Genomic DNA, 24,314 nt, shown 5'->3' on the forward strand with positions numbered 1-24,314 from the left:
AACTTGCCATGATCAACTCGCCATGGGATCGAAATAGTCAAATAGGATCATTAAAAAAAGGATGTCAAAGGAGGGACAAAATAAAATGTGAACGGTAAAAATTAAAATAACCTGGAAAGAAATTCCAGATAGTTTATGACTGAAGAAACAAGGAATGATATAATCTGTTTAGCGTTAGCCTAGCAAAGAGGAGTTAAAGCTCAAATGAAAGATGATACTAACTTTCTTTAAGTTTATTTTAGAACATCTTTGTTAAAGATTCATGCCCTGTATTTGTTCTGGTAAGTCGGGAAGAGGGGAAGATTGGGGAGGGGGGGTTCGGGTGGGGAGGGCAGGGGGGGAGGTAAATATTTGCAAAAGTTTTTTTTTCTAAAAATTTTCAATAAAAAAAATTAAAATAACCTTTTAATTATTTTAACAATTAAATTGAATTGTTGAATTGTCACACAGAGGTGAGTTGACATGGCAAGTTCTCCCACAGGGAGTTGACTGTTATGAATTGGCCATGGCATTTAGACTGTGGCGATTTGGCTATCACAAGTAGCCTGTGGCGAGTTCTCCCATTCCAGTATTCCCATAATAAAACCTACCAAATAATCTTGAATAGAAGCCACGCTAACCGCAGATTTCCTCCATTGCCTCTGATAAACAAGGTCAGAATCAAGTTCGTACGTCTGAGCTAGTGACAAAGCTTCCCCGTATTCTTCATTATCAATCTAAAAACAAAGCATATAGAAATTAAAGCAGTTCACCTGGACTCCACTGCAGGAATCAACTTCTCTGATGCAAAACATTTATTATTTTAACAATTATCATTTATTTTTATTCGGAGAATCTGTAAACACATGTACTATTCCCATATAATCGAGATAGTTCTTTTTTAAAGAAACATTTTTATTTGTTTTTGAACAAGAACAAACATAAAAATAAAAATAAACATCTTCCATTACGAATTGTAGAAAGTGTGTCAGTTGGTTACAGTATTTCCATGCATCTCTTCCAGTCACCATCTGTTTTTCATATCAAATCACATATTTTAAATTCACCTATATTCATGTATATCACAATTATTATATCTCAACCTTAATTTGACTATAATTCTTTTTACATCTTTTTATATATAATATTCAAAATCTAGAATAGAATTATATGATAACATTCCATTAAATTATCCTAAGATCATCCAATCACAATACATCTTTATAACATATTCTAGATAAAACTTTTAAACCTCTCATAATCTCCAGGTGTTGTTGATATAAAATTTCATATTATCAAACTAATATATCTATATGTATTATCATTATTAATCATTATTTAACTCTAGCTATTGTCGCTTCATTTTATATATACTACTAGTAAACTAAATTTAGCTTAATTTTTATTATATATTTTCATTGCATCAACCTGTATCTTTCCAGTAATTGTACGGTCTTATATCTCTTGCCATTTGTAGCATTAAGGTTCTAGTTACTTTTTAAATAAATTTTGTATAAACTTCTCTTGGCAACATGTTATTCCTTTCGTATCTCATAAAAGCTTGAAACCCAACATCTGTTCTTTCCATCAGCTTATCTTTGGTTATCGCTAGTGCTTCTGTCAAGATTTCTCTCCTTATCTCCATCAATTTTTCCCTCTTTTCTTCTCCTGTACTTTGAAGACTGGGGTAGAGTTCCAATCAATCTATCTCTCCTTTCTATAGTCCGCTCTTGCCATTATCAACAACGCTCACTTTGTTGTCACTATGCACAGTTTTCTTATCTCTTTGCTCATTTTTTTCTTCCATCTTTTGAACTCTGTCCTCCTCTGTTTACCTTCATTTGGTAAACATCCGCAGTTTCTCCATCAGACTTTTCTGTTTTGTATCCATAGTCTCCAATCTCTTTTCAATTCTCTCTGTCACAACTAATAGATTTTGAATTTCAAACATAACATTTGCAATGTTACAGTTTCTTTTTTCTGCTGAGCCATTCTTTCAATTTTGCAGGTACTGCCACCATCGGATTCAAGGCTATGTTAATAAACTTCAAACAGGTTAATTTATTATCTTTCAAGTCAAAATGTTGTCTTCCCTCCAATAGCTAGCGATAGAACTTCTAAAACAGCTTGTGCTCTTCCTACTATCACTGTCAGTAAACAAACTGAAAGAACCTTGAATCTCAAGTGATCAAAGAGAAAGAAGAAAAACAATGTATCCAGCCTCCAGCCTCTACGTGGCAGTGTAACTGCTTTCCTCCTGTAGTTACAACCCTCTTTATAATCCTTCTTAGTATCTTCTTTATATTCCAAGCAATTCGATACACTTTCTCTTTCCACTTTCTTCCCTTTCCGGAGCTGACCCAACCTCAGCAGCTTCATTAGCTGCGTTTCTGTCACCGGAAAAAGGGGCTATTCTTGGATCTTTCAGGGACTTTGTGGTGTCCCTGAGATCAGCAGGAGGTGCCCTTCTCAATCACTGTCTCTGCGGGACAGTTTAGGTCCAAATGGACCATCCAGCGGCAGAAATTCGACTGCGATCTCGGAAATCCAAGGTCGCACGTCGTGCCGTCACAACATCAGATCTCCTCTCTCGAGATAGTTCTGAGACAAAAACAACTGGTCAATGTGCAGTATGAAAATGGACAACCTGAGACCTATTATGCGTGCTGAACACCTAGTAATCTTAGACTAATGGTGAAAGACCCCTAAGTTTGCAATTCAGTAATACAGTCAACCTAAGGAATTTGTGAACAGGACATAATAACAGGTGTCTGTGACATTCAATTTTATACTCCAATCACGTGACAACTGTTATACTACTAGAGTGAGAATTATTCCTAAGGTACTGAAAGTTTTAAATGCTAAGCCAGGAAACGAAATCTCCTCACGACAGACTTTTTGTGCTGAGGAAAGGCATTAAACATTTATTTAGTGGAAGAAAACTATGGGGCAAAAGGCCATTTCCATCAGTCTTCCCCATAAGAAAATCAAACAGCCATCACTTTTTCATGGCACGTGAAAACAAATGAATAGACTTCTTCACAGTTCCTATCCTAATACTTTACCTGGAAGGCAAATCTAATGAAATTAGCGTAATAAAATATAATGAAAACGGGGCTAGTTTGGTCTACTGATAAAGGCACCTGGCTAGAAACCAGGAGATTGTGAGTTCTAGTCCCGCCTTGGGCATGAAAGTTAGTTGGATGACTTTGGGCCGGATACTTTCTCTGAGCCCAACTCACCTCACAGGTTTGTTGATGTTGTGGGGAAAATAGGAGAAGGAAGATATGTTTGGATATGTTGGCCACCTTGAATTATTTTTAAAAATGATAAAGGCGGGATAGAAGTAAACAAATAAACTCAAAACTTAATCATCTAAAAAATACAAATAATTACAGGTCCTAAACTATTTTAAAGATTTTTTTTTAAAAAAATCACCCATACCTAGAGAGGAGGCTTATGTTTCACACTTACTTTCCTTTGGTACAATTCCTCAGGGGTTGTGGATCTCAGATTCACAAGCCGGTAATTCTTTATAATTGTGCGAGGACGTTTCCTGGAAGGAGCGAAACGCTCCATTTCGGTTACAAAATAAAGTCCTTGCTTGAGGTAGCCAAAATAGCGGGCCTTGGCAGACATTTCATCGTCTGAATCCGAGTCATCTTCTCCTTCATCTTCATCACCGGGCCTGCCCTCTGAGCGCAATCTCTTTGGAGCAAACTTTACCTCGCACTGCAAAGAAAGCAATTCTTACTAAACAGCACAATGTATCACACTTAAAAGTCTGTCAGGCTTCAGCACCCAAAGAGGCAATAAGCTGCCACAAAGCCGCTGGAAGCAAAGAGAAGCAAGCAGCAAGAAGGCAAACAAACAAACAATCACCAGAAAATGATTTCCCTCTCAAGCAACCAGGTTATTTCGCTGGATGGGACATTAGCATAACTCTCACTCCACAAAGATATGGTACATCCCAATAAATTAGAATATTTCTTAGAGAGAGTTGGGGAGGAAGAGGCATTTGAATTCTGCACATGATTTTTTTTTGTAACAAATAAAATGCTGATATGAAATTGGCTGCCTATTGGTCTCCGGATACGCTTCAAGGTGCTAGTCGTCACTTATAAAGCCCTTCATGGTATTGGACCTGGGTACTTGAGAGACCGCCTGCTGCCAATTACCTCCCAAAGACCCATCAGATCCCACAGATTAGGCCTCCTCTGGATTCCATCTACCGGCCAATGTCGATTGGCGACTACCCGGAGGAGGGCCTTCTCTGTGGCTGCTCCGGCCCTCTGGAACGAACTCCCCGCGGAGATTCGGACCCTCAACTCCCTTCAGGCTTTCCGTAAAGCCGTTAAAACCTGGCTGTTCTGGCAGGCCTGGGGTTGACGAGTTCCCTTCCCCGCTCGAATTGTGTGACTGTTGATTGTTTTTTAAAAAAAATTTCTCTGTATCTACTTGTTGTGTTGCCTTGTCTGTACTACCCCCCCCCCCGGGTTTGTTAGCCGCCCTGAGTCCCTCCGGGAATAGGGCGGCATAGAAATGAAATAAACCTATAAACCTATAACCTATAAGAAGGAAATGACATGTCACTACACAACATACTCCTGCATTAGCAATTGTGCCTACTGAATATTAAAAATTACCTTATTTTTTGGACTATAAGATGCACCAGTGTATAAGATGCACCAAGATTTCGAAGAGGTAAGTAAGAAAAAAAAGGGGTTGCCCTCCCCGGCCCCCAGGAGCACTCTGCAGGCTTCAGCAGGGCTGGGGAAAGGCAAAACCGCCCCCGTTTTTGCAAAAAAGAGGTGGAAAACGGGCCATTTTTTGCAAGAATTGAGGCATTTTTCCTTCCCCCAGCCTGCTGAAGCCTGCAGAGTGCTCCTGGGAGCTGGGGGAAGGCAAAACCACCACCATTTTGAGAAAAACAGGTGGAAAATGGGCCATTTTTCACAAAAATGGGGGCATTTTTGCCTTCCCCCAGTTCTACTGAAGCCCGCAAAGTGCTTCTGCGGGCTGGGAGAAGGCTAAAACGCTCCCGTTTTTCGCAAAAATGGGATGCGGGGGCGGGGCTTCGGGAAGCAAAAAATGCCTGTATTCGGTGTATAAGACACACCACCCTCTTTTGGGGGGGGGGGAAAGGTGCGTCTTATACTCTGAAAAATACGGTATTCTTAAAGAGTTTATCTCCAGTGCAAACCTATATGGTTCTGCGTGTGACTGTGGCTATTAACTATCTTGTTTCTGAATAAATAAAAAGTTAAAATAATTAGAACTAACCAGCACTGCACTGTAAACATGCCCATACATAAAAGGTATGCATGTATATCCATACATATGGAGAACACTAAAAATAATTAGCTAACACCTGGTTAAACCTAAAGCTCAAGGAAAACATATTTGCACAAATACAGGTAGTCCTCAACTTAGAACAGTTCATTTAGTGACTGTTCTAAGTTACAATATCATTGAAAAAAGGGACTTATGACCACCTTTCACAATTATGACCGCTGCCGCATTCCCGCGGTCATGTGATCAAAATTTGAATAGCAATAGCACTTATCTACAAAGGGCTGTGAAAGCATGGTGCTTTTACAGCCCTCTCTAAGCGGTTTACAGAGTCAGCCTATTGCCCCCCAACAATCTGGGTCCTCATTTTACCCACCTCGGAAGGATGGAAGGCTGAGACAACCTTGAGCCGGTGAGATGTGAACTGTTGAACTGCAGCTAGCAGTCAGCTGAAGTAGCCTGCAGTACTGCACTCTAACCATTACGCCACCCTGGCTCTTGCTTGGCAACTGGCTTATATTTATGATGGTTGCAGTGTCCTGGGATGATGTGATCACCGTTTCTGACCTTTTGACAAGCAAAGTCAATGGGGAAGCCAAATTCACTTAACAACTGTTACTAACAGCTACAGTGGTTCATTGACTGTGAATCAGTGTAGCACGGTGGCAAAAAAAGACCATAAAATGGGGCAAAATTCTCTTACTTAGCAACAGAAATTTTGGGCCCCAATTGTGGTCGTTAAGTCAAGGACTATCTGTAATGACCAAAATGACCTGAAAAAATAATATATAAAGAATTTGGAGATAATAGTAAGCAGGAGCCAGAGAAGTATGAAACAAGGGGAAATACCAAAGGGAAGAAAAAAGTTAAATTAAGAAAGAGGAGACTAACAATATAATCTTCTATATGTCTACTCAAAACTAAACCATAATGAACTCAAAATACCTTAGTCTCAGATGGCTAAATATAAGCCAGTGGTAGTCAACCTTATCCCTACCGCCCACTAGTGGGCATTCCAGCTTTCATGGTGGGCGGTAGGGGTTTTGTCCGATACTGAAGCACTTTCCTTTTTTAAAATTTAATTGACTTTTTTAAAAAAAATCATAGCATTATTTAAAAACATTTTCATTAGGTTTTCACAAAATCACCATTACTGTGGGAACCGGTGGGCGGTTAGAAAATTTTACTACTAACACAGATACAAAAGTGGGCAGTAGGTATAAAAAGGTTGACTAGCCCTGATATAAGCCATAGTCTAAAAAAGATCCACTGGATTATATGTAAAGAATGAAATAAAGGCAGGTTGAATACAATGAAAACTTCATTTGCATTATTTCACCACAGAAAATCAAAAAACCTCCGACAGCGATAACATCTAAAGAGAAAATATAAAGCTGACAACTGACGAAAAGAGAAAAAATAATATTGTCAGCACACAAAGATGCTGAAGACATTAAAATAAAAGCATAAAAAAGGAAGAAACAACAATCTGCCTTTAAAAGACCAGGCCTTAAAGTACACGCAAGCAGCCATGAGGATCTTGCGCGAAGAGAAGTGAAAGGTTCCAAAGATGATTTATCCAAGTTATAGATCAGACTAGTTGAATATAGGAAGCATAGAAATAATCGTGACCCGACAAATGCGCGCCCGACAAATGCGCACCGACAAAACTGCGGCGACAAAACCACTATGTCGAAAGCACGCCCACTACAGCGCGCCGACAAAACCACGCCCACAAAAACACGATTAGGGTTTTTAGTTTAGGTTTAGGGGTAGGGGTAGGATTGTTAACGTTGTTTTCACGTCCCACTATGTTGTTTGCTGATGGCACGCTTTTGTCGGCGCTTATTTGTCCATACGCTTTAGTGGGCGCGCTTTCGACGTCGCAGTTTTGTCGCCGCGGTTTTGTCGGGCGTGCATTTGTCGGTGAACCAGAAATGATGACATTTAATCAAAAGGGAAGCCTAATAGAGAGACCCCCCCACAAGAATGAATATAAAGAGTTTAGCATTTAAACACAGTTTCATTTGCCACCTATTTAGACAGGTTTTATCATAAAGTTGTAAGTATGATAAATGTCTCATTATATGTGTGCTTATTATAGGTACCTTTGCATGCAAGTACATTTCCTTAGGATTATTAGAAGAAAATGGTAATTTTATGGTCACGGCTGTGTCAGGTTTTTTTTTCCAAAATGGAAAGCATTTCTTTAATGAAGGATACCACTGCTCATTAAAAAAGTAAGCCTTAAAAGTATTCATGATTAATTAACATGGTAAACAGTGTTGACTTTCGATTTAACCTCCCTATTAAGAAATGAGCATGATTGCTTTTCTGCACATTCTTGAGTATTTCAGAGATGATTCCCTTCCTTTACCTGAGCTTTAGTTTTCATTATCTCTCTAAAAAGTGCCAAATGATCCATGACATTTGAAGACTAGTCCATTGTGTTCACAAACAGGTTAAACAATTCAGCCAAAAAAACCAAATTAGCTACTTTTCTTAGGAGCGGGAGAAGATATAGATCCAGAAAACAAAATCCCAGATTTATTTGGTACAATCTATTTACTATCTTAAACTTCAAAATCTGGCTTCCTTTATATATTCCTATATAAACTGGAGTGGAGAAGATGGATTGATTATATTCAAAATAAATATGGGACTAAGCAATTCCAGATAGCCTATAATTGAAGAAGCAAGCAATGACATAATTTGTTTAGAGTTAACTTAACAAAAGAGGAGTTAAAGTACTAGTGAAAGATGATGCTAAAGTTTCTTTTAGTTTACTTTAGAATATGATTGTTAAAGACTTATACCCTGTATTTGCTCTGAGAAGTCAGGGATGGGGGGGGGAGATGGGTTCGGGTGGGGAGGGTGGAGGAGGGTAGGTAAATATTTGTAAAAGCTTTTTAAATTTTCAATAAAAAAAAATCTGGCTTCCTTTGACTTTTATTTACATTTAACACAACTTCTAAAGTTACATCCAACTTTGGCGCATAAAAGCTAGACTCTTTTCATACCTGTTTTCTACTAAACACAGAATGTGTTCAACTAAGATAGAGAATGTTTTGACCAGTAGATGTTCAAAAATGGAAATAACTGTTTCTTCATCCCATCTATTCTAGGCTTACCTATCAGAGCACCCACCAATTCCTAATTTGAGTATCTGCAACCAAAGTGTATCTGAAGAATGCAAATGTCATCCCTTTAATATCATTTTCTTTTCTATTTGCTTTACTTTTTCCTCTTGCTGATGAAGCATTCTACAACACTTAAAAGCAAGCATGTTAGTGAGTTATTCATTAATTGATCTAATTAAGATATTCCCAAAATACAAAATGAATATTGTAATGAAAACTTGTCACATCAAACCTCAAAACTCTATGCTATCATTTCATCCTGTAAGCACACACAAAGGAGATTTAAAGCTTTTACTTTCATCTTCAATGATCACAATGCAAAATTATAACACTGGCTTATCTCAAGCGCATCGCAGTTAACATTCACTACATCTTAGCGCATGGCCATTATGCTCAACCATGGAAGAGAACATTTAATCTTCGATTGGTGGGCCTGAGAGAGCAAGGGACTATGCACATCAGAATTCACTACATGCAGAAGAAACTCTAGCATCTTTATGACAAGACGACAGTTCTTCTCCCAAATATATTCTGTTTTATTCTAATAAAGGAAATCCTACATTTTGTTTTAAATGACACAAGAATATTTTTGCAAGGTGATATTGTCACACATGTTCAATTACATAACCTTCTTTGGTTTTGCAAATTCTTCCTACCTCCAAACATAGAAATCCTCCTTCGTGAGCTGAGGTGACCTGGGGGGCGCTTTCAAACCATTCACAGGATTTCCCCAGCAGGTTTTTCAAGTTCTTCACTGATGACACTGTCAGAGCACCTGAACAGCGAGCCAAAATGACAGAATTCTCCGCCCACCAGTTTATATCTATCAATGGATAAAAGGATTCTTTGTCTGGGGGTGACAGAAGATAGAGGAAAAAAAAAACATTACTTTTCAAGCATTTGAACAGAGCAACTTCAGTTACAATAAATTACTTCAGAGTATCATTTTAGTAGCCAAATATCAACAAAGTACAGAGACCAACTTCTCTCTAGTCTAATGGAAGTATTTAAATTAAGCCTTGCGTTGAATGTATTATCCCTAAATAAGAAATTTCCCATAAGTAACTTCCTTAAATAAAGAACATTCTCCAATCCAACAATACTGGACAATTTTCATTCAGGTTCTACCCTTCCCCTTTTAAAGAAGATTGTACAGAAGGTGGAAGAAGCTATGTATGTAGCTACATAGACGTTTGAGTAAGCTGATTATCTGGCCTTTCCTAGTTCAGATTTAAGCCAGGTAAAGATTCCCCTCGCTAGTCATTCCCGACTCTAGGAGGTGGTGCTCATCTCCGTTTCAAAGCTGAGGAGCCAGCGTTGTCCGAAGATGTTCTTCCGTGGTCATGTGGCCGGCATGACTAAACGCCGAAGGCGCGCGGAACACTGTTACCTTCCCACCAAAGGTGGTCCCCTATTTTTCTACTTGCATTTTTACGTGCTTTCGAACTGCTAGGTTAGCAGAAGCTGGGACAAGTAATGGGAGCTCACTCTTTTATGCGGCGCTAGGGATTCGAACCGCTGAACTGCCGACCTTTCTGATCGACAAGCTCAGCGTCTTAGCCACTGAGCCAACACATCCCCTAAGTATACGGGACACGTAAGTCCAGGTATATATTCTCGAGGCCTCAAGACAGCAGTAATGCATCTGCCTTTGTCCTCCTAGATATCTCAGCAGCCTTCAAAACCATCAGGGCAGGGAGAGGGGAAACTGTTTTAGTAGTTCTCCAATCTCCAGGGGTGGTTTCAATTGGCATTGGTGGGGTGGGGAGGTCAAGGCCTAGGGCCCTCTTATGAGAGGCACCTCAGGGCTCAAATCACTGCCCACTTCTATTGAATATCTATTTGAAATGCTGGGTGAGGTCATTGCATTTTTAATTCTTTTTTTATATCTTCCTAGCTATCCAGAGTTATATATTTAAGATGAGTGGCTATACAGTATGCATTTTCTGAATAATAAACGTTAAACAATCCTTTTAAAAGAATGCAGCTAAGTACTAGGGAACATCTATTCATACAAAGCAGAATAGAATTTTAAAAAAAATGTTCAGAAACATGATCATGCTGTCCCTCAGAGTAACAATGAGATACATATTTTTGAGAAATGGCAAATGGAATCCAGCTGAAACTGTAATTACCTCTGACAAGCTGAAATAATATGAGATAATATCATCTATGCTCTTTTCTGGACGTTTATACAAATGCACAATTACATTATTTCACATTGTTCCTTTTAAAATATTTAGGAAAATTGCCTAGGGTTTTTTTTTTTTTGCTTAGGTATAATATTTAAGACAAATGTATCTCTTAGTTCAGGCACACAGAATAAAAAGAAGTATGATTTATTAGAGCTGGATATAAATCCCAGAGATCTCTTAAAAAAAAGGGACTGCAGTAATACTGCACCATTTTTATCCACATTTCACTTGCTCCAAAACTCTTTAACACTGCAACAAACACAATTTGAAAACAATCAGAAGCGCAATTTAATGGCAAATATTGGCAGTAAAATATCTGCAGCCATTCCTGTGATTTAAAATGTGTTTATTGGGGGGACAAATGTAGAAAGAAGGGATTATCAAAATGGAAAAGAATGTAAGATGATCCATTCTGAATCAGATGAAAAAGTTTATCCACTGTACTTCGGCATCCTTGTTTATGCAGTCCTATGCCTGGTAATACGTAACAGCTACTACATCTCAAAAGCATGCATGTGGAAAGTAATGGTAAAATGCATCATTTAAATCACTTTGGAAAACAACCTTTTATGCCACTGTTTATATTCTGTAAATAGATTCATTAAAGGCATTGGTTTAAGAAAATAGCAATAGCATTTAGACTTACCATGTTTCCCCGAAAACAAGACAGGGTCTTATTTTCTTTTGACCCCCAAAATAAGCGCTTGACCTTATTTTCGGGGAGGTCTTATTATTTTTGAGATGCAGGAGGTGGCAAATATGGTCACCTCCCAGCGGCTGCTGTGTTGCAATATTTTGGGGGAGGGTTTATTCTCGACTAGGGCTTATTTTAGCTCATGTGCTCAAAAGCCCGATTGGGCTTATTATCCCGGGAGGTTTTATTTTCAGGGGAACAGGGTATATACCACTTCACAGTGCTTTACAGCCTTCTCTAAGTGGTTAACAGAATCAGCCTATTGCCCCCAACAATCTGGGTCCACATTTTACCAACCTCGGAAGGATGCAAAGCTGAGTTCACCTTGTGCCTGGTGGGACTTGAATTGCCAAACTGCTGGCAGGCAGCAGAAGTAACCTGCAATGCCGCATTCTAACCACTGCACCACCGTGGCACTTTGACAAATACAATATTAAAATTTGAACACCAACCTTTAATTTTCTTCCGCTTTTCCAGAGACAGTTTCCACTCCAGTTTGATTTCATCATATCCTGGCTAAAATGACAAGAATAAAAGTTTTTTTTTCTTTCTAATTAAGTATTTAGGGTATCTCTCCCTTTAGAGAGCATTTCCTTGTACTAAAGTAATTCTTAGGGGGAAGAAAGAAAAGTAAGCATTTCAATAAATTCTATCCTATCACTGCTACATGATGAAATGAAAGAATTTCAAAGGCAATGCATGACTGGATAAAATGGGGAAAGCCCCTATTGTAGACACATTCAACACTTATATTAAACCCAGGCCTTTCTTTAATTGTGGTTAGTTGAAGACACTTGAATCTCAGTGACTGATGACCTATTTCATCAAAGGTTGATTAATTTTCCACTATATCATTTTCTTTGGCAAGATGATGCCGAAACTGAATGTTATATTTTTCTTGTTAACCCTTCTCCCAAAAAATATTGTTCTTCCTCTCCCTACCCCCCACTAAATACTCCAATCTCAATACTCAAAATGTAGTTTGAGAGCAAACACTGGAACAGTCATCAGCAAGAACACAGTTACTCAAGGTAGAAAAGAGGGTGGATCTTACACAAATGCTAGAGAGATTAGTTAGATGAGATGGATTTGATGAGGACTGGGAAGTCTTGCTGATCAAGCGGTTCAAATGAAATTTTTGAATTTCTGTTAAGAATCAAGGTATGTTCTCCACATTAGAGGTGGGTAAGAACTAGATCTGGATTCCGAGGCATGATCTGATTCATAACTTGTATGTACAAGCATGAACAATACCTTAAAACACCTCAGAACACCTTAAAGTAGCTACATCTTTTTCTAAGCTTGTACAGCTGCTCTTCATAAATAATATTTGAACTTGGAAGATGAATTTGGTTTAATAATATAACTACAAATGCTATATTCCCAAGCTCCTCTGGCAAGATTGCTGTGGAGCTATGATAATTTTTACCCCCCCCCCCAAAAGAATAATATATTAAAAAAGGAAAAAGGTATAAGAACTTTAGGGTATTAAAAACATATTTTTAAAAATTGGTCAGTTCAGAAAAAAATAACCTACCCAGTTGCTTTTTAGGCTTATTGGCCCCTTTAAATAATATTTTTATAAGATTGGCCATTATTTCCTCTGTGCTGAAGATATAACCCATCTGAAGAAAATTTACTGCACAAGTAAATATATGGACATGTCAAACTTACTGATCAAGTAATATTTTGGTGAACAAATTCTTGGTAAGAAATTAAGGGTCAAGGAGATTAAAGTACCATTAAATTATATTCCAGAAATGTGGCACTTCTCAATTTATGAAGAGGTTTAGCTATATCATGCCTGAACTGTTACCAGTGATTAGGCATTCTTCAAAGGATACTAGTATAGTTGCCAAAAAAATAAAGTTAAGAGATTTTAGCTGGAGTGAAACTAACATTTCCAGGTTAATGGTTATCCTTCATTTTGTAATTATTGGGGGGAAGGGAATAAATACCCTATACTACTTTGAGTTTTATGTAATTAAATGTATTGAGGCCAATACATTTAATTCTAATTAAAAATTAGAAATGTAGGTATATTTGTTACCTTGAGTTGACTAAAAAAAGACAGGATAACCATATCATCATCAACAACATCAAAATTATTTATTCCGTTTTCATATAAATAAATGTTCTTCCAGTCACATTATTTTACAACATTACTATCAGACTACTATTCACCTGTCTATTTCTATTTTGACTATTTCACCATTCAGTGCTTACTTACATCTATTCTTTCTCTCTTCATCTACAGACAAGGCAGGCATACTATAGTGTCCTTCACCTTCATTAAAAAAAAAGGATGTTGAAAGCACTGATTTTGAATAGATAAATTTGATTGGTAGCCATAATATTTTTTCCTTCTCTTTTCCAAGCCTTGCTTGAAAATTATCGCATGCCTTTCAAACAGTTATCTAGACCTGGTTTACTTAAAACTTATTTTCTTTATTCTGCAACATGCCATGTCTTTGCTTCAGCACTGGGGTCGCAAATAAGGATTTGAAAATATTAAGATTTGATTCTATAAAGAATGTACTATTATTCCTTCAAATAAGAGGATTAAGCTCAGAAATTGCTAACGACTGTAGTGCTAAATCTGCAGAATTGTATGGATACATTATCCCTTTATAGATTTTCCTGTTGAGCTAAAGTAGGATAATTCCAGAAGTCGGTGACTTCTGCAATAATAGTATAAGTCTTTTTTTAAATACAGGAGAGAGAACATGCAAATTTATAGGCAATGATAGACACTTGACAGTTAGAACAATTAATCAGTGGAACCGCTTGCCTCCAGAAATTGTGAATGCCCCAACACTGGAAGTCTTTAAGAAGATGTTGGCTAGCCATTTGTCTGAAACAGTATAGGGTTTCCTGCCTAGGCAGGGGGTTGGAGTAGAAGACCTCCAAGGTCCCTTCCAACTCTGCTATTGTATTGTATTGTAAGAACTAACCCTAATCCCTAGCCCTAACTATAGCAGCCAATTATATGATAGGAAACCCAACTTCTATTGATTCCTTTATTTGTAAATTGGTGCTTAAAAATTTGTGACCCCTTTTGCATATTCAGTATTTCTGTATAAATAAGACACAAAACACAATATGTTCTCGACAAAGTCCTAAAACTAGATAAAGAGAACCCAATTAACAAATGAGTCGAACATTATACTTGTTCATATATTCAGGTAAATGATTTCTGTATAATTGCTGTGGCCCGCCGGCAGACAGCAGTAATGGCAACAGAGTCAGACAGTGAGGAGATTGGGGAGCAATAGGGGCCAATCCTGGGGATTGAGGACATCTCAGACGACGGCTCTGTGTCTGAGGCAGAGAGGGAGTTAGATAGCAGTGAGGCAGACCAACAGCTGGACCCTGTTCCAAATGTGCACATGCGCAGAGCTGCCAGAACACAAGAACAACTAAGAAAGCAGGGTTGACTTAAGAGTAAAGCCACATCTTGGAGGGGATTGGCCCATTCAACGGGAAACAAAGAGGAACAAATGGGGAGTGGGCTTTTGCAGAAAGCAATTCATTCATTTGGTCTGGAAAGTTCTGTTTGGGATTATAAGAGACTCTGTGCCAAGTTTGCTTGGCCCTGTGTTTGGAAACTAATTATCTGGCAGCACTCCAAACGAGATAAGGTTCGTGTGGATAAATATTCCTCTGAAAGACTGTTTGCTAAGCCTTGCTGACTGTGAATGAAAGGAATTCACAGTCATGTAAATAAAAGAGGTTTTATCGGGATTAAGACTTTGCTTCTTGCTTTCTAAGGAAGCCTGGGGTCAGAACAATACGCAATAAATGAATGAAGGTACAATTTTAATCCCCACTTAATGACCACTCGTTCATGAAGCATTCAAAGTTACAATGGCACTGAGCAAGGAGACTTCTGACTGATTCTCCTAGTTTCTGCTGTCAAAGTGTCCCCCAGTCATGTGATCACCATTTGTAACTTTCACTGCCAGCTTCTGACAAGCAAAGTCAATGGGGAGGCTGGTGGGTGGTCACATGACATCACATTTAATACAAGTAGCCCTCGACTTACAAACAATTAATTTAGTGACCACATTACAATGGGACTGAAAAAAGTGATTTATGACTCTTTTTTCATACTTACAACTGTTGCGGCATCCCCATGGTCACCTGATCAAAATTCGGATGCTTGGCAATTGACTCATATTAATGACAGTTGCGGTGTCCAAGTGTGCGAGCAAAGTCAATGGGGAAACCCAATTCACTTAACAACAGTGTTACTAGCTTAACAACCACAGTGATTCCGTGGTCTCCAACCTTGGCAACTTTAAGACTTGTGGACTTCAACTCCCAGAGTTGAAGTCCACAGGTCTTAAAGTTGCCAAGATTGGAGACCACTGCAGTGATTCACTTAACAACTGGGGCAAGAAAGATTGTAAAATGGGGCAAAACCCACTTAACAAATATTCCACTTAGCAACAGAAACTTTGGGCTCAATTGTGGTCATGAGTCGAGGACTACCTGTAACAATGTGGTTTCCCTTAACAATGGCAACTAGAAATCCCAAAACTGTTGTTATAAGTTAATGTGATCATGTGACATCATCCTTATGACTGCTCCACTTAGCAGTGGCGTTGCAGTCCCAATTACCATTGCTAAGCAAGGACTACATACATACATACATACATACATACATACATACATACATATATATATATATATTTGTGCTGATAAATAAATAAAGGGAGACTAGTATAGATCTATTTCAAGCTATTTAGCTCTCATCAGCTAGCCATACCCTTACTGGGATTTGAACCTGGGCTATATTACATACTAGGCAGACATCTTAGCCATTAGGCCACAGGCTCTTATCCGTTATCAGCGAAGCCAGGGTGAAAGGTATCTATTAGATTTTTACAACCCCTGGTAAGCCCCAATTATGGGAGGAAGCTAACTGCTTCCATCATCTGTCAATCGGCTCGTCACAAGAGTCCATCACGACAGAAACCCAGCAGTAAATATATATATATATATATATATGAACTAGCTGATTTTTCCGAAATAAAATAAAACAAAGTTTATTTTTTTGAGATGTGAAAATGCTTTATGGGAGAGATATTATTTCACCTCTGTGTTAAGCATCTCAATTTCTTCCATACTGAAAAAAAGAAAGAAGGCCTTGCCTCTATAGCATCTTTCCAGATTCTAGATTACAATTCTATTTTCTATATATTAACTTTGTTATTATGACATGAATCAAACTTAAGCAAAGCTGGATAGGTAGATGATAAGCTTGGCTCGTTTTTTTATTATTCGTATTAATCTCTCAAAAGCATAATAGGCAGGTAGAAAACAAAACTTTTTAAGTGCTGCAGGTAAATGCAGGAAGCTATTTCTCTCTCAAACTGTACTTGGTGTTGTTTCCACTAAAATAATTGTTTCATTAATCACATTGAGTTTAGGCTGCAAGCCTATATAATGCAAACAGGCAACCTGATTCTTCCAGATGTTTAGGGCCACAACTCATTAATTCCCAACCGCTGATCAGGCTCCTAGGGTCTAATAAAAGTGAAGCCCAAAATATCTGGAAGAATATGTGGCCATCTATTTCTCCTACAGTGTAAGCAAATCCTACCAAATTCAAAAGGACTCACCATTAAAGTAACCAAGCTGAATTAGTTGACTAAATCTCTCTATCTTTCTCTATGGCAGGGCTGTCAAAACTCCCGTGGATGCGTCACACATTGCCCATACCCACGCTCAGTTTAGGGAAGGGGAAAAAGGTCCCGATAGTTGTAGTAGTAGTTTATTCCATTTGTATGCCGCCCTACTCCCGAGAGACTCACATGAAGTCGCCCTGATGTGAATTTGACACCTCTGCTCTACAGATATCAGTTCTAATGAGACTTTTTTTTTTTGCTCAATATTGAACCTACGTAGTAAATTTTTTAAAAAGTCATTTAATTTTAGCTATCTCCTTCCCACACCAAACCTCCCTTCCTCCCAAAGGTCACAGCAACATACCTGGTCAATTTGTTCCCATTCTCTTAATTGTTTCAAAGAAGGAATGCTCCATACGGTCAGTCTTCCAGAGAGGTGTATAACTGCTAGGCGAGTGTTGTCTGGAGAAAGTCTCATTTTGAAGACGCCATCCTGTCACCGTGATTTTAGTGAACGACGAAACAGAAAGAAGAAAACAACAAGAATATTAACCTCACAATTCACATTTTCTGCCACTTTCAAAGTTTCTCACTCAAGAGATTCCAGAGTGTAAGACCTGAAATGGTAGGAGTATGTCAATAGCAACTTACTCCCAGGCATGTCTACTGGAAAGCAAGAAATACTGTGATCAGTGTACCACATTTCTACAGAAATGCCAAGTAAGATGAAGTAAAAACTTCCAAGTACCCTTAAAAGCCATTACTCTGATGACACCCTTGTGGTATAAGTTTCATCAGAGCCGAGGTGGCGCAGTGGTTAGGGTGCAGTACTGCAGGCCACTTCAGCTGACTGTTATCTGGAGTTCAGCGGTTCTAATCTCACTGGCTCAAGGTTGACTCAGCCTTCCATCCTTCCGAAGTGGGTGAAATGAGGACCCAGACTGTGGGGGCGATATGCTGACTCTGTAAACCGCTTAGAGAGGGCTGAAAGCCCTGTGAAGCGGTATATAAGTCTAACTGCTATTGCTATTGCTATCAGATCCAAATGTTCAACCTTGAAGCTAGACATGACTCCTGGTTCATAAACTACAGGATGATGAATAAGTTCCCCTAAATCTGTACAAGTTTGAAACAGTACTTAGAGTTTCCCTTACACACAACGACCCCAAAATGATTAATTTCAGCTTTACTTAATGTAGTCACTTTTATCACCATTATATTGTTTTTAAACAGCCAGATGGCAATCCTAACCATGAATATATTGGACAATGTACAGGTAGTCCTCAACTTAAAACAGTTTATTTAGTGATCATTCAAAGTTACAGCGACACTGAAAAATGTGACTTATGACCATTTTTCACACTTACGACGTTTGCAGCATCCCCATAGTCCTGTGACCAAAATTCAGACACTTGGCAACTGACTTGTATTTATGATGGTTCCAGAGTTCTGGGATCATATAATCACCTAATAAGCAGAGTCAATGGGGAAGCCAGATTCACTTAAGCATCATATTACTAACTTAACTACTACAGGGATTCGCCTGACAACTGTGTCAAGAAAGGTCATAAAATGAGGAAACATTCAGTTAACAACAGTCTCGCTCAGCAACAGAAATTTTGGGTCAATTGTAGTCATAAGCTGAGGACTAACTGTACCTTCCTTAAAAACACAGGAATCTTAACAATCAACAACTCTTGTATATTCTCTGTTGTGGCCCAGCAGGAGCTGTTGGAGATGCCACCAGACTCCAACAGCGAGGGGCCCTATGAGTCGGCTCTGGAGGATGTGGAGGACCCGGGACAGGGTTCCGACTCCAAGCAGGGCGCAGAGAGGCTGGTTGGCCACCAGGAGGCGCCTGAGCCTTGGACAAGTGGGGCGGAGACAAGGGAGAGTGAGCCGGAGGCCAGTAGTGAGTTGTTCCTGGATGCACGCCATCGGAGAGCTACTAGGCGTCAGGAACAATTATGCAATTACAGGAGGTAACTGCACTCAGGTGATGGTCATTAGGCTCCTCTCCAGACTATAAAAAGGCTACTTGTGCACACGCCCTCTTTGCAGAAGTCAACGCAGGATTGAATGTTGGAGGACATTACTGTGAGCTTGGCAGGCTGGATTGCTGCCAAGCCTTATCTGTGTTTATTGCTGCCTGAGTTTGTCTGAGTTGCTGCCAAGGTCCTTATCTGTTTGTTCTGCTTGGCTTTCAGCCATCGAGGTTTTGGTGTCTTGCTATTAAAGTACATTCCAGTTAAGCTTGTCTTGGCATTCGTTACTGGACGGAGGAGGGGGTCAGAACAATTCTCCATTACCTTTTCCCTTCCTTGCCTGTTGTAAAATGAAAGATGAAACATCTTGAACAATGAACTTTTCTTCACCTGTTAAAAACAAACTTGTATTAAATTCACTTTCTTCCTCTCAGAAGCTAAGAGCAAAAGGAATCAAGTTGAAATAAAATATACATAAAATACATATGTAGACTTCTGAAGGTTGCTATAAAATAGACATTATAGTAGTAGGAATTTCCGAGCATTCATACTGTAACCTTGCCGAGAATATTCTAGACTCCGTCAATAACTAGAAAACAATATGGATTGACCTCTTGCTGTGCTGTTTTTGCAATACATATAGGAAACTTAATGCTCTCAGAATATTTAGGTCTACTATATCATGATAACACATTTGGCACATTTAACAATTTAATTTAACTAGATTTAATCCTTTAGTTATTTTTGTAAAGCCAAATAAATGAAATTCTGTCTAATTTGTAACCCTTGTAGCAAGTCTGCGTAGAATGAGCTGATTCTCCCGCCCTCTCCCAAACCATCCAATTTTATTATTTTAAAACTTGCTGACAGTTACAAGCACCCCAAAACCTAGGGCATTTTTCCCAAGGAGATTTGGTGAAAAAGGACATGTACGAACTTCAATAATAATAAATCATTCAATAATACAGAAGGCAGGAGAATTTAATGGGACCTGAGTTGGCAGTGACTTGATAGAAAATGAATTTGGTGGTACGGTCAGAATTTCAACAGTAGCCAGTGCTTGAATTTGAGTATCAAATCAAGCCAACTCCACAGTACATAATTATCTTAGATCTTGACTTAATAAATAGATAAATTTGGACAGTATGATTTGTCTTTTTATTACATAACCCACCCTTCCTCATATAACCCAATTTTAAAAAGAGTTGTATTTGATGTCTGCTGGGCTTAATACATCGATAGAAATGTGGATCACAACTGAAAATGTTGCTCATTCCTTCTCTAAAATTTAATAGTCAGTGTAAATATACTTAGATGATAATCACTTCTTACTGCTGTCTTCTCCCTCCGAGTACCCAACTATAGCAATGTCTACCTAAAACTTAAGGGTATGAATATTATATAGTCACAACCTGTTGTTGCCCAGCAGGAGCCAGTGGAGCTGCAAACAGACTCAGACAGCAAGTGGCCCTATGAGTTGCCTCTGGAAGATGTGGGGGGACCCTGGACAGGGTTCAGACTCCCAGCAGGGACCAGAGAGACTGGTTGGCCACCAGGAGGCGCCTGAGGCATGGAGCAGCGGTGAAAGCCAAAGGGAGTTGGTTCCGGATGCCAGGCAAAGGCGGGCAGATAAACGCAGAGAGCAAACTACGCAGATACAGAAGATAATTGGACCCAGGTGGTTGTAATTAGGCTCCTCCAAGAAACTATATAAGGAGAGACTTTGGGAGGAGGCTGTTTGCAGGATTCAACTAATATACCAACGCTGGAGAAGCTCTCATGTGTATTTCTTATCTTGGAAGTCTGGATTGCTGCCAAAGTCTTGTCGGTGTGTTTAATTTACTGTGAATAAATTGTCTAGCAGTAATTTTGTCTTGGAGTGCCTCTGTGTACGGAGGGGGAGTCAGAACATAACCTCTGAACAATTACTTAACAAAGTGAAGTGGTGACTCTACGGCTTATATATATTCCCAAATGCAGGGTCTGACTTCTGTTAATTGATTTGGGGGATTTTACTCCAGTGCTTTTGATGGGAGATCAAATGACAGAAAATAAATGTAAATAATCCAAATACACTTTATTTATACTTACGATCCCAACATCGTCTTCATAACTAGTAACCTGCTTATAATAGGGTGATCAGAAAGTACTCTCCATACCGACAAACCACAACTACTCGCTTAGACATCCCAGCTCCATCATCATCCATTTCGTAGCCCACCAATAATCAAGACTCTATCACAAGAAGATGACAACACAATTTAGTTTTGCATTCACCAGTTCCTCAAGTTTTGTGCCGTTTGGGGGTGGGGGAGGCAATTTTCACTTGTCATAATTTAATAATTACCAATTTACCTGATTTCAGCCTTTAAAACCATCATTTATATCACTCTGGGGCATAACAAATCCCGAATCCCAATTCACAATTTCTATTTAAAACTATTACTTAGAAAGAGAGAAAGCAAATCAAGAACAAACCGCCCTGATTCAGCTTTATTTGCCACTAAGTGTAATGAGATTGTAAAGTAATTAATCTAGCAAGCTAATTTCCAAAGTAATTATGTGTTTTCAATTTTCAGAACGCGTTGCAAATTAAAAATATGTAGTGAGGAGATATGGCATCATCTACCCAAATAAAGGAATGAAAAAGCATTTTACGCTTTTGTGTTTTTTGCAAGTAGTAAAATATACCACCTAGTGGTAGATGAACGCACAGCTTGTTCTGTCATGAATAACTATAATTAACTATAATTTACTTCACACATTCATTGGCTAATTATCAAGTACAGAGTAATAAAACTAATCAAATTCATCCCTGCAAAAAAAAAATTGTCTATTAAATTCTTAGTAATTTTCTAGTAATTTTCCAACAGCCAAGAAATGTTATTCAATTCTGCTTTTTAGATTTGCTGGCAATGAATTTTTTTTTTTGGACAATTCAGGTAACCATGGTTTTATTTTTAAAAAAAAGTTTTATTTACTTTATTGAATTTTATTCAATTTATGCAACCAATCATCTTGCAGTCATAACTGTGCTCAGTGGCTGGGTCACAATAAACAAATTACCTTACAGCTAAGAGAAATAATCAAGCACCATTAAATAAATCATTTGTAAACTGCACTATTTTTCTCTGCCTGGGAGGGAAAAAAAAGAAACGTGCCACCAGATTCCAGGGCAATATGCAAAAAGAAAGTGAATTCTGCAGTGTAAAAAGAGATCTATTCATTAATTCAATAGGAATTCAGACAAAAGGAATTAGCAGATTACTTCTGCTAATTACATCCTAAGCGACCTCCATCCCTACGGTTAGACATTGAGCCATGGTGGCATAGTGGTTAGAGTGCAGTACTGCAGGCTACTTCAGCTGCAGTTCAGCAGTTCAATCTTATTGGCTCAGGTTGACTCATCCCGTGACCCGTCAAAACACGCGCTCGACTAAACCGCGCCCGATTAAACCGCATCGCTGACGTCATCAACAGGGCGACAACAGCCAGCACGGAAAAAGAAGGGCGCTTTAAAATAGCGCTGTTTAAAGCAAGCCGATTCACTTAAGGTAAGGGTTAGCTTAGGGTTAGCTTTAGGGTTAGGTTTAGCGTTAAGGGTTAGGGTTAGGTTAAGGGTTAGGTTTAGGGTTAGGTTAGGGTTAGGTTAAGGGTTAGGTTTAGGGTTAGGTTTAGGATTAGGTTTAGGGGTGTTAGGTTTAGGTTTAGGGGTTAATTTTAGGTTTAGAGTTTACAGCGTGCTTCTGTCTCTGCGCTGTTGTCGCCCCTGTTGATGACGTCAGCGCGCGGTTTAATTGGGCACGGTTTTGTGGTGGAACCGACTCATCCTTCCATCCTTCTGAGCTGGGTAAAATGAGGACCCAGATTGTTGGGGAAAATAGGCTTACTCTGTAAACTGCGTAGAGAGCAGTTCATAGTAAAAGCACTATGAGTGGTATATAAGTCTAAGTGCTATTGCTACAATCTCTGCAATGCTAGAACCATAAACAATGCTATACAATAAATGGCAATATTCCATCTTCTTAATGCTTAACTATACTAGCAGCTTGTTTTACAATATCATCTGACCTAAAGATTTCTGCTTCAGGTCTGTGCTGTTGGTTAACCTACGCAAATTTTACATTTGGTGGTAACAAAAGGGAAAAAAAAAATATTATAATTGCTTCTACAAATATTATATGGGAGAACATATCCGAGTTTCTTATTACTTTATTCGGCATCCTAGCAGACCTGATCAGAAGTAATGCTGAGATGTTAACTCACTTTCAGTAATCTCAGGGATGGATTATATTGCTAATCCATACACAACAACCTTACAAGGAGACTCATTTCCCATACATCAAGAGGCTTAAAAGTTGAGTTTTTTTTTAATTGAGAAAGGTTTTTATTTTCCATTTTTTCATTTTCATACACTCACATATATACTGTGCATAGCTGGAGCCATACAACATTAAACAATAATCGCAGCCGTGGCACGACAAAACCGCGAAGGCCTTATCCGCGGAGACATAAGCGCGTCGCTAAAGCCGCGACGTCATCATCGTGCGTCATCACCTCTGCGACAACAGCGCGGCAACAGAAGGGCGCTTTAAAACGGCGCCGCGGCAGAAAGCCGATTTCAATTAAGGTAAGGGTTAGGATTAGGTTTAGGGGTTTGTTTTAGGGTTTGTTTTAGGGTTAGGGTTAGGGTTAGGTTTAGGGTACTGAGTGCTTGGGAATGCGCGGATTTGCCCTCCGCGATTATGTCATTGCGGTAGGGTCGCGTTTTTCCTTAGCGCTTCGAACGGCGCGAATTAGTCTTCACGCTTATGTCTCCGCGGATAAGGGCTTCGCGGATTTGTGGTGGAACCAATCGCAGCAATTCCTCTTGTCAACAATACCCCAAAAAATAGAAACCCAATATACCTCTTCCATTCTCCGTACACCTCTTTCTTCCACCCCCCTCCAACTTTCTATCTTCCCTCCATCATCCCCCTCTACTCTACTTCCCCTCCCCCTCTACCACTCCTCTCTCCTGATCCACTCCCTCCCTTCCTTCTCACCCTCCCTCCCATCCTCTCTCCCGCCCTCTCTACCCATCTTTCTTCTATCCCACTATAAGTTGAGTTTTTATTACATGCTTAGAGAAAGCCTTACGTTTGATGCATTTTAATTGGGAGAAATGATACTGTTCATAATTTAAGTGTGTATTCATTTATCTTTAGCCAGCTTTTATTGTTTTTAAAACTCAAGGCAACAAACATAGTAATTCCTTCCTTCTCTCATTTTCCCCATACCAACAACTCTTGTTTTGGGCTGAGAGAAAGTGACTGTATGCTGGTGATAAAATACAAGTTATTGATATAGATAGATATTTGGAGAAGGAGAATATCCCCATAGTTACAGATGAGCAA

The 24,314-nt window shown here is 39.0% G+C and overlaps 1 protein-coding gene across 1 annotated transcript in view; it reads right to left on the bottom strand.

The window, feature by feature from the left end:
- The window catches only part of NBAS (NBAS subunit of NRZ tethering complex), a 193,881-nt gene that overhangs the window by 149,236 nt on the left and 20,331 nt on the right, over positions 1–24,314 (bottom strand). Inside the window, 10 exon segments of the mRNA XM_032213456.1 lie at positions 591–716; positions 3,454–3,711; positions 9,068–9,261; positions 11,753–11,816; positions 17,298–17,426; positions 19,243–19,308; positions 21,010–21,059; positions 21,062–21,097; positions 21,100–21,130; positions 21,132–21,153. Coding sequence (XP_032069347.1) covers positions 591–716; positions 3,454–3,711; positions 9,068–9,261; positions 11,753–11,816; positions 17,298–17,426; positions 19,243–19,308; positions 21,010–21,059; positions 21,062–21,097; positions 21,100–21,130; positions 21,132–21,153 — 976 coding nt within the window.

Source organism: Thamnophis elegans, chromosome 3 (assembly GCF_009769535.1).
Source record: "Thamnophis elegans isolate rThaEle1 chromosome 3, rThaEle1.pri, whole genome shotgun sequence".
Taxonomy (NCBI): Eukaryota; Metazoa; Chordata; class Lepidosauria; order Squamata; family Colubridae; genus Thamnophis; species Thamnophis elegans.